General features: G+C 40.2%; 1 protein-coding gene across 1 annotated transcript in view; it reads left to right on the plus strand.

Moving 5' to 3' along the window:
- rad51b (RAD51 paralog B) overlaps positions 1–7,642 on the plus strand; it is a 117,814-nt gene extending 110,172 nt beyond the window's left edge. Inside the window, exon 10 of the mRNA XM_080743986.1 lies at positions 7,444–7,642. Within this exon, the coding sequence (XP_080600112.1) occupies positions 7,444–7,535 (92 nt within the window). The 3' untranslated portion in view covers positions 7,536–7,642. The remainder of the gene's footprint in view (positions 1–7,443) is intronic.
- Positions 7,643–12,347: the final 4,705 nt, after the last annotated feature.

Genomic DNA, 12,347 nt, shown 5'->3' on the forward strand with positions numbered 1-12,347 from the left:
CGAGCTCCTCCTGCAGCCATGCTTGGGGCTATGCTAGCGAAACTTTTCAGGTCTGTTCTTCAGTCACACATGGACTATTTGCGGGGACATTTACGTGAAAGGATCGCGCACGCGAAACGCACGGGGACATCGACGATCGGCCAAAACCCCCATTCTATCCCAACGGAGATCGAGAAAATCATGGTGAGTTACTGGCCTGGGGGGAAAAAAAAAAGAAAAAACAGCGGCGCTGTTCAAGATGGAGGGGCTGCGGGGTCATGTTTATAAACATAATATTATGTCTCAGATCACAATACAATAATAGAAATTTCACGGCTAATCTACCAACCCCCATTCTATTTCGGACTGCAACGTGTTAAAATGGCAAATAAATGAAGCAGAAGCAAACAAAACCAACAGAAAGATTAATAAAAAGGACTAAAAAGGTACAAAACAGTTAAATCAGAAAATTAAGAACAGTGCACAGTCTGCACACCTATTATACACAGCTAAAATAAAGCACACAAGAGAGGATTAAGAAGCACCAAAGGCAACCAAAAAAACTTTTTTTTTCTCAAACTTTTTTTTTCTCAAAAAACCTTTTTTTCTCAAAAACTATTTTTTCTCAAAAAACTATTTTTTCTCAAAAACTATTTTTTCTAAAAAAAAACATATTTGGCCATTACACACACCACACTGCCGCAACATGGCGGTGAGGGCCGCATAGCGGCCTGAACTCCCCTTCGGGCCGCAAACTTCTAGTTAAAAAGAACGGTCTTAAGTCCCCTTTTGAAGCACTGACTGTGGTGCTCTCAGGTGGTCAGGGAGGGCATTCCACAGCAGAGGAGCAGCTGAGCAAAAAGCCCGGTCCCCCATAGTACGTAAATGAGTCTAGCGATATGCTGATCCTGACTCCTGTATGTGTGCAGCCTTGATCCTCTGGTACTTTAGGGCTTTCTTGGTTGTTCCCAAAACTCACCTTGTCACTATGGGTGTTTGTTTGGGCTTTTGCAGCCCGGACACCTAGACTCTGGAACACCCTGTCTGAGGAAGGATCTGAGGGCTGAGGGTAGCAAAGGCTGTGTCATCTTTTTTGGAATCACTTCTGAAAACTTGCTTTTATACCAAGGCCTTTTCTTATATTGTATTTTGCCTCTTTATGTTTGTCTCACTTTGTTATATTTGTTTTATTGTCGTTTATCTTACCATCTACCATTTTTGGAAAAGAGTTTTGGGTATAGAGGGAAAAAAGAGCTGACCAAGTACAAAGCTAAAGGTCAAGTATTTAGGGATTTAGTATAAGGATTTAGTATTATAAAGTGATTTACCCCTTGAAACGACAAAGCTGTGATTCACCCGTGTCTGGGGACACTCAGCTAACAGCTGGGGATCGAGACGTTTACGCTTTTTGATTGTTCCACGTCCCTTTCTGCGTTGAATTCACCTAAAACGTCTTTTGTCCCCAAGACAATCAGGCAGTGATGATTATGCTGCTATAAAGAACGGATGATCTTCCCAGATTAAGCTTTATTTGTTATCAAAACCCCCAACAATGTGGGCCGTGTGAATCAGGTCCTCATTATGGTAGTGGAACACTTGTGTGTGAGGCTATCTTGATATTTCATCTTAATCCGTGCTCTAGAATAGATGCAGTTCAATGGTGATTGTTTCTTTTTTTCATAGAAGAGATCAACCGTAATTCTTTGAAAGTCTTTGTTTATGGTAAACAGTAATCATATTCATGGTGGCATGGAGGCTCTTTTTTTGGCAAGTTTGCTTATTATTGCTACTGCAAACTTCCTCTTTATGCCCTACTTTTAACCATTTGCACTTTATTAACACTCGATGCGATGCATTGTGAGCTTGTATGCTATATTTGCAAAACCCCAAACTGTATCTTTTCCTAAGCCTAACCCTAACCATAAAACCATAACCGTTTATTTCTCTTGTGTAGACCAAAATTGTCTTCGCAATTCACAAAAGTATAGTACTCGGACACAGGCACACATGCATGCACTTGCATGCCTTCCTCCCTGTTTTCCTTTGAGGAATGGATATGGATTATGGGTAAAACAAATAGCATGTAATAAAAATACCTCAGTGACGTGGGTAGGTGTGGAAATAATTCTTCCCCTATTTTCCTTTGGCCTGGCTTTTGTTTTAGCCAGACTGTTTTGGACCAACATTTTTTTTGTAAATGTTTACCTCAAACACAAGCCCTTATTGGTCCCTCACCCATAATATGGATGGAGTGTGGAAACAAACCAAGATGGCCTCCAAGCCGTCTGCTCAGTCAAGACTGTGTGTGTGTGTGTGTGTGTGTGTGTGTGTGTGTGTGTGTGTGTGTGTGTGTGTGTGTGTGTGTGTGTGTGTGTGTGTGTGTGTGTGTGTGTGTGTTGTATTACTAAACTTGTGAGGACCGAATGTAAGTATAATATTGTTACCAGATATGTCCTTAATATTGATGACATTGGAACAGGGATCTCCATATATGGGCATAAAACGTATGTTAATTAGTAAAGCCAAGCAGGGCCTTGGCGAGTTTGGGCCTGGGTTTGATGCCTGGGGATCTGGGCATAAGGGGGTACCCTAATAAACAGGGCATCATCTGTGAATGCCCATACTGTATATGGACATTTTATTTATTTTAACCTTTATTAACACATATGGTGCCAACCCCGAGTTTCCCGAGTTTGTATTGGTACTAGTGCTGTGCCAACCCCGAGTTTCCCGAGTTTGGGCCGTTTTTGAAAAATGATCGCGATCGCGAAATTGCATGTTTAACCCCCATACCAACCCATTCTTTCAAACATGGCAGCCATGTTTGTTTACATCTGAAGAAAACATAATGGCTGATAAATCATGAATGCCTGAACAGATTTCCAAGCGGATTTTTTTGTTTGAAAGCTGTGAACAGCATCTACACACGTGGTGCATCATCTAGGCATGGGCGTGCACTTTTTACACACTTGCACAATTACATGGAAGTCTATGGTAACCATGGCAACGCGAGACATTGAAGAGAAAAAATCATTGCAACAACAGTGCCAAACACGTTTATATACGTTTTACCATTTTTGGCCACTGGGGGGCACTGTTCACTAATATATGAGACAGCAATGTGTTCCCTGCTCTCTGGGCTGCCTATGGTTGGATTTGATGCTGATATATGGGTGGGTGACGTGACGTAACGTTTTCGCTGTCCTCGGTGTCAAACATGTATAAATAAAAAATATATTTGTCCAAAACCTGAATATTGTGCAGGACATTAAGCTTTATGTGAACTTACTCAAGATTAAAACATTTCTTCAGAATCTTCAACCAAACATGGCAAAACTCATATGGTGTGACTGTCCTGACCTTGTTTCTCAAAGTGGGAACTTGAATAAAACTAAGAAAAAGAATTGCTAAAAATCATTTGAAAATGAATTTAGGCTAAACAAATGTCTATTTGTGAGCCTATATCTTTTCAAAGTCAAAGCATAATGTTTTCAGTCATTTCTGATCAAAAACATTTTGTCCCCCAAATCAAAATCATTTGGTGTGACACTAGTTTGGACAAATTAAACAGGCAATTATTTGGACACCTATTGGCTAGAGAGGTCCTTCTTCTGTAAGGCTATTCAGCACTCCCAGCACAACTGCAAGACAGGTGTCTGAGGTGAGTTATGATTTTAACATTTTCATGAAATGCCATCTTGTTGAAACTTTGACAAACTCACCACTTTGGATGTCTGTTGGTGTGACACCTTTTCATTAAAAAAAGCTTAAGTTATTTGAAGTTTTGGTCATATTTCCATGTAGATCTAGGTTGCTTTGTTATAGCTAGCATGCTGTTACCATGCTAATGTGTACATAGTAGCCTCAAGGTAAACCTAAATGCAGAAAACGTAATATGGTGTGACACTTAATCATAATGGTGTGACATGTCTGCTTGTCACGCCATATGACTTGATTGTCACACCATATGATTTATACTGTATTTAACTACAGATATAACAATAAATAACAAAGTTCCATGTTTCTTTTGTACATTTAAACATTTGTTTTAAACATTTTTACATAAAATGTAATTTAGCTTCATTCAGTGATACTTCAAATTCATCAGACAGAGCAGAAACCCCTTCACAGAAACCTTAACATATTGTTTCAATCTAAACAATATTTTCTCTTTGTCTTAAACTATACATTCCATTTTCTTTTGTCAGCTGGAAAATGACAAGTGCTGAGAGAACGAGAAAGTACAGGGATAAACTAAACAATGACCCAGCAAGGAGAGAGGAGCCAAAGGGGCGAGACTGCATTTTCTACGAAGAGCAGGAGGTTGTCTGTGGCATAGCAGAACCGCAACAAGGCAGCCGGTTTGCTACCCTCACCAAATACGACTGGCTGATGTACAATACAGTCTAAATGTATAATCTAATCTGATCTAATACTTTTGTACTTTCACTCACTGGACTGGACAGTGGACAGTGTTAAGGTAGGACCCGAGACAAAACTAGCGAAAATAGCTGATCTACAAGCTCTCAACACGTTGTGCTGCGAGAGCTTGTAGATCAGCTATTTTCGGAGTTGCGCAACCCAGCACTCTTTAGCTAGTGGAGATGTGGTGTAATGTCATGATTCCTAATTACATTTGTTCAACACAAAATGCTGTGTTCAAGTTCAGGCGACTTCGGAAAAAAGCAATTTACCTGAATGCTGAGTTCTGTTTCCACTAATTGGTGTTAATAAAATGTTGCCTTGGCTCCAAGTGTGGCTATGCGCCTTATTGTCTCTTTAGGATCCTTCTGCCGTGGGCCGGCAGAAGACTTAGGTGTGCGTAGCATTCCTGTGCACATCCTCATCATCCATCTACTACTACAATTCTTTCTTATCCCATGTTAAAGCCCTACAATAATATCCTGTTCAGAAATATTAAGGCCATGTTATCCTGGGTAATTGTTTAATCAATCAGTAAAGTTCAGTACTCACTAATAGGTAGGTTAAAACACAGTTTGCTTTGACACATGAAGATATGATCAGACGGTGTGACACTAAATCATTTGGTGTGACATTCCAAATAGTGAAAAATCATACCTTTATTAATGATTAAACCAAAAAAATGTTTATGGATTACATAGAGAATATTATCAGGAAGAGTCACAAATATTTGTGTAATTTTAGAGAAAGTTTTGACAGAATACATTTAAAATATGTTGTAAGATCATGAACATGGGCCTCACACAGAGTGTCGATTATGAAAAAAATATACAGATATAATTAATTTTCAAAAAACTATAGTGGATCACTGGTTAGTTATGATAAAGGACTTTGATAAAGTGAGTAACTTAAGAAAGATGTACTCCATTTTCATTTTATGAACAATTATTTTCATGTCACACCATATGACGATTTTAGGCACAAGTACAACAAACTGCTGAATAAAGTCTGATTCCAATAAAATATCTAAAAAACAAATGTATTTCCATAAGGTTGAGAGTGAGTAGAACAAAAGTAAATAACTTTTATGCCTGCAATTTAAAGTTTTTTTAAAAACACATTTTTTGGGGCGTCACGTCACTGACCCATATATATATATTTTTTCATGTAATCAGCTTTCTGCACACCTTCTTCAAAATGGCTGCCAAAATGGCTGCCATCAACATGCTGTTTATGTTTGTGTGTGTTAATCAAAAGATAGCTTTTTCTTGGGATTGATTATATTTTTCTGCCAACTGCAAGGGAACAATGGACATCTTCTGAGAGCATATTTTTTTTAAATATATTTTTATTTTTTGTTATTCTTATTTTTATTTTTTTAAATAATCCTGACATTTCCTAGATGGGGGTGTGGCTTAACCCTTGGCAGGGAATGTGTTTAATATATATCCATATACATATATGGACTTAATATTAACGTTTTCCAGGAAGGTAGGGTGTAAATCAGAGTAAAGCAGGCTCTTGGGCCAGTTATGGCCTGCGATTGACATCAGAAATCTCCATATATGCCCATACATGGAGATCCCTGTCTGAACCAGCCACACAGATATGGGCCATGCCTTTGCCATCTGGCCAGTGATATATATCGATGACATCAGGGAGCTTCATATATGGGCAAAAAAGGGATACCCATATGGACTTTTACATAGGTGATATCACCTGTGATGTCACAGTGACAAGGGAACCAACCCATAGACTGTAAAAATGGGTACTGACTGACTGACTGAATGACATTTCTCATGGTATACACATTCTATACTAATAGAGTTTGAGAAATTGTGAGGTAAATTTACCTGGTTTTAGTTGTAAAAGATTTATTTGGGAGTTATACGTACAATTACGAAAAGATTCAGGCTGGGATCAGAATTTGACATTAAGAGGCGATAGATATGGGGTTGGAGTTATGATTTATAATTCCAGCTAGTATTCCAGCTAGTATAAACGTAAAATAGCAGATCTAGATCTAGATATTTTCAGCTTCAGGGTTTGGCGTTAAAAAGTGCCTTTTTTACGGCCTTCATAAAGTCGGCATCCTAAAACGTTGATGTCCTCACAAGCATAGTAATACAATGCTTGCCTGACTGCGAGCGCCAGACATCTCACACTACGTTCACTACGTTTCACTCCGGGAGAGTCTGAGATTACCAGGGCAGATTCTATTTCGGCGTGGGCGGGCTAAAGCCTATTGACGTCACACACACACACACACACATACACACACACACACACGCGACGTGGCGTGACATTGCAAAAATACGTTATTTCTCATAACATATTATATGTCTGCATGTTTACGTTAGTGCAAAATGGTATTAAAACGTGAGGAAACAGCACTATTTCATAGTTTATTAATAATACGAGTCGAGTCTGACTCCGCCATGACAGTTTTCACGGACCAATCAGAGTCCACTAGACTCTCACGTGGGCAGAGGACACCAATCAGAGTCCACGAGCGAGTATCACGTGAGCTCAAGAGCTCTGTTTGGAGGGGGCTGGGACCGGAGCATAGAGTTCACGTGCCCCAAGCATACAACCCTGATTGGCCCATTCAATGCGCCCGCTCTTCAGGCGCGTTTGAAATAGATTAAAATATGTGCAGCTTCAGTCCACACTACAAACCACCCACCAACAGGGGGGGGTGATGTGTGGACTGAAGTGTCAGGCTAATACAATGCATGTGCATGCGTGTGTGTGTGTGTGTGTTCAGATGAAGGGGCATGTTGTTTTTGTCATTTACAACAGTGTACCAAAACGGGAAAGGAAAGACAAGAGAAAAATAAATAAATAAAAACCCGGGCAGAGCCGAAATGTGATCTTCCTCAGGTTGTTTTGGTGCCTTTTGAGGTAACACGTTGATCGGATTGACTTGAGTTTGTTTTTAATGTCTTTGTGTGTGTGTGTGTGTGTGTGTGTGTGTGTGTGTGTGTGTGTGTGTGTGTGTGTGTGTGTGTGTGTGTGTGTGTGTCTCTATGTGTTTTCTAGGAAATGACGAGCAGGGGTCCTTGCAGTATGAGGGCACAGATCCAGGTCTGCTTCCCATCAGGGTGAGAACAGGTTTCAGTGTTGGGACCTGAGCAGGTCCTGGGGACGTCCCCCTCCCCCCTCCCCCTGCCACTCTGACCCTGGAGGAAGGTGACTTGATTCACCCCTTTTTCATTTCATTTTGACCGATATGCATTATTAGGTCACCCCGATTTGATATCAAAAATATATGATATATTGAAAAAAAGTCAAGCTTGAAACGCGGCGCGAAGCAATGTGTTTTGAGCTTGTCGATCTGCTACTTTTGAATCCTGAACAGTAACAGTTTTGGCTGTAATGACGTTTCCACCCGACTGAGACAATATATTTCTCCTGTAGCCTATCACAGTGGTTCTCAAACTTAGAAATTTGAAGGTCTCCTTAACTTTGACAGTGTACATATGGAACCAAATTGACCCGTTAGGGTCCATTTGGTTCCATTTGTACACTGTCAAAGTTACAGACTTGTAAGGGCCAATTTAGACCCCCATAAAGGAACCTAGAAAGTCCCTGAAATCCACTTTGAGAATCGCTGGCCTATCATATGGGAAAACTCATACAGGATATGGAAATTGGATGAGACGAAAACAATGAGCTGATGGAAAACTATAACATTTAAGCTGATGACTGATCGTTGCAGAGTTTTCTCCCTGACTGGATCAAGTTGGTATCCCGGCCTGGAATGTTATTTTGTGTTTACTAAAGAGCTGGGGAGACGGGGAGACTCTGTTACTGAACAAACACTCAATGATTAAACATAGCCATGATTACTGTCAGAATATAGAGCTATTTAACACTTATTTTTTAGAAAATAAAATATCACTCCACAGTAAACTACCTTTAACTCTCAGGGTTGCAAATGGATGAATTAAGATTATTGTTTGCAAACACGGTGGAACATGTATGAGGGCTTTTGTGTGTGTTAATGAGTGGGTTGTTGTCGTAAATGCTAAGTGTGATGACGCACCCCAGGCTGGGTTAACTGAGGACCAGCCCTTATGTGAACTCTTAGTTTACTGAGTGTCTTAACAACTCTGAAACTGCATGTGCAAACAAAAAAATGTAAAACTGTAACATAATGGGAAACACAAAAAACAAGTGGAAGATGAGTAAGCCCTCTTAACGCTATAGGTCCAGGTAGATGACAACAGTAACAGTAACTAACTATATTGGGAGTGTTAATTCCAACTCTTGCTTTTTGGTTGTGGCGTCAAAGTTACAGTATGTTAGTTGCAGCTGCAATCCCCCCCTGGACTCTAACTCAGTCTCCTGTGTGGGAAACCAAATTTATACCACACTTCTCAAGAGCTTATGAGCCTCAGGCAGTACTACTTGTCAACCAGCAGGTGTCCTACCTGACACCAGAGTCTAAATGTCTCAATGGAAGAGTAGGATATCGTCACTGTCGGGCAGAAACCACGTATCCCCAAGTTTCAAATGTGTAAGTTTTTTCGTAAAATAAATCCCTGCTTTAATATACAATGACTGTCGCACAAAATTAGTGAAAATAGCAGATCCACAAGCACACAACACCTCGTGGAGTGAGGCGTTGTGTGCTTGTAGATCAGCTATTCACTAGTTATAGTTTTTAAAACGATAAACACAAAATGAACGGTTTTGGACATACAAGGTTTCCACCCAACAACGACGATCGTACCACTAGTTATATTGTATTAACATACTCCACCATGCTGAAAACACATGTTCAGATACTGTAAATAGCTGTACAAGCTCACACCATGTCGCAGTTGTGAACTTGTAGATGATTGCAGGTGATGTTCACTATTTTTGAATTTTTTTGATTCATTAATTATGTATTTTTGAAAGTTTGGATCCCGGGGAGACATTTCTCTTTTGGGTCTCGAGCTGAAAAGGTATTAGGAACAGCACGCCATTGCTCAAGAGTATAACATCAAAATGAAAAACTACCTCACGGTATATCGCTCTCACAGGGTTTGAACTCGCGACCTTTGCTGCGTTGCTAACCACTGAGATACACACACAAACACACACACACTGCCCCCGACGCTCACATCACTTTGGTTATGTAATTAGTTTAATTAATGGTTAATCAGAGTCACCTGTTGTGACATGACATCAACTGTGTCTGTGTGGTTAGTGAATCAGAGCTGTGGCAACCAACCAGAGGGAGCTGGCTCTCCCAGACAGCTCCAGTATTGTATTAACTCCTTATCTCCCTGTGTGTTTGTGTGGTTTCTCGTCATGAAGTGAAGGACACTCAGCCTGTATGTGACTACATTTTTGATGAGAGCGCACTCTAAACTCTAGAGATGTTCCGATAAGAAAAACTGCCTTCCCGATAAAGATCTCCGATACCTGAACTTGTGTATCGGTCGATACAGAGTCCAAAAAAATGAATAAAAGTGCAGCCATAATTTCATTTAAATTGTACAGTACAAAACAGTAGTGCAACATCAACTTAAAAACTTCAAGCATTAAAAATTGTTTCTTTGTGCTTAGCCTACTTGTAGATACCGGCACCAGCATTTCAGGCCGTATCGGAGGCATTTTCGATACTGGTGTCGGTATCAAACTTCGGAAAAACTAGTATTTACAAATGTACAGAAATGGTTACATTTGGTTGTTACACTCTGAGTTACAAATGGATAAATGAACACTGGTGATTTTAACCTGTTTGACTCTGACCTTTCTTTAAAAACAAATACACAGGGCACACATGCTTATCCTAAACCCCACCTTTGGGGCGATTAATTGTAATTGCCTGTCATCGTATTTATAAAAAAAATATCTGAATAATTCCCAAGTTTGTATTTTCTTCACTTGTCTTTTCTCTTTTGTTTTTCATATTCGTTATTTTATGCTTTGACCAAATAAAAAAAGTTAAAACAAACTCCCACTGTGTTTATAATCCTCGTGAAGAAAGTCGGTTCCATGGGATACAATGATCCTCCTGTCATGGAGGCCCTATCGAAGGGACATCTTGGCTGCCGTGGGGATTGAGCTTTGTGACATTTCATAGACGGGCCTCTTAAACCTTTGTTTTTCAAAATATGCTACTTCATACAATCTATTTCATCATCTTGACAGCAGACACAAACATTGACACCGGTTGACAGGCTGTCACTCATCATCATAATAACCTTGTCCTGTTGTCTACTGTAAACCTCAGTAGATATCCGTGACATGTCCCGCCCTAGCTTACTGTTTGCACAGGAATTGGCGGTAGTATTATTATTACTGGTTATGTCATTATAGGTGAATATTTTCAAATCGTTTTTTTTTTTAAATAGTGAAAATATCCGATCTGCATGATGTGTTGTGAGCTTGCAGATAGGATATATCGCTAATCGTTAGTGATGTGTCGGTCATGAATGACCCGTTCAAATGAACGGATCTTTATGGTGAACGAAATCGAACGGGTCACCATCGCGAAAAGACCCGTTCAACCGTTCACGGCGTTCAGTTGCAAATGCGACGAGTCACGAAAGAGACGGTTCATTCAACGTATCCTCACAAGAGAAGACAGACCCGACCGACCGTTCCGTTCCCCCTTTCCACCGTTCCTCTTTCCTTATTCGTTACAGTACAGTATACAGTATACAGTAAGGCTACAGTGGTTAACAAAACAGGCCTACAACTGGGCACAACCTATCCTGGAGGCTCACCTGGTTTACAGTGTGCATGTGCGCGTGCTTGCAGCAGCGGCGTAAAGTAAGTAAGTACTAAAATCCTGTACTTTTGTAAAATTACTTTACTTTACTATTACTTTATAGTACTAGTACTTTACTAGTACTATTACTTTACTGGAGTATTTTCAATAATTTTACTTCTACTCCACTACATCTCAGGGGCAAATATTGTACATTTACATAATGATTTAAAAACTTTAATTATTATTATTACAAAACATACTTTAACCAATAACCACTTCAGCCCTATTTAAACTTTGTCTATTTAAAAATTGCCAGATTTGCACTATACATCGCAGTATTGATACTTTTACTCAAGTAAATGGAATGGAGTGTTTTCTCCAGCACTGTGCGTGCAGGGAGAGCTGTGGTTAAACATTGCTGAGCTGTGTTGTGGCTTGATGGGGCAAGTCATGCTCCCCGGGGCCAGGAGGACAGGTTTGTACATAATGACACCACCGCGTCACTCTTGAGTTTACTCGGAGTTCCTCTGTTGTCATGTCAGGTTTTATAATCCAACACAGTTGTGTCAACTTCCGTTCTCGTTTGAGTTTTTCTTGTTTGTGTCTGTGATTTATCTGCTGAATCGGGTTCGCTCCGTGACTATGGTCAACATAGAGAGGGGGAAAGCTACCAGGCTTGCGTGCATTGTTTCTGTGTTCATTTTAAACAGTTTTACAACACACACACACACACACACACACGCGCGCACACACACACACACACACACACACACACACACACACACACACACACACACACACACACTGACATCACACTCTGGCCTGATGTCCCTTTCATGCCCATATATGGAGATCGCTGATGTCATCACTAGTCACACTTGCAAATTAATTACATCCTTGTCCATTTCATGCCCATATATGGAGATCCCTGTCCTGATGTCATCATTATTAAGCGCATATCTGGGAATGCCCATATTTTGCGCAGTAATAATGATGATGATAATAATAATAACAAAGCGATTGTTTTGTGTGCCTAAAATAGCTGCCTACATGTTTGCAGGCACAGGAACGAGTGACGCCAGTTAATAACAATAACATTAAGCCATCAGCACTGACTGACACTGAAACAACGGGGCCTTTTCCACTGAAAAGAACAAATCCAAATAATAAATAACTATTCCAGTGCTACAGAGAGCCCCGTAACTGGTACCTCGCAACGGTTGCAGCAGGA

Source organism: Nannobrachium achirus (genome assembly GCF_963921795.1).
Source record: "Nannobrachium achirus genome assembly, chromosome: 16".
NCBI classification, from domain to species: Eukaryota; Metazoa; Chordata; class Actinopteri; order Myctophiformes; family Myctophidae; genus Nannobrachium; species Nannobrachium achirus.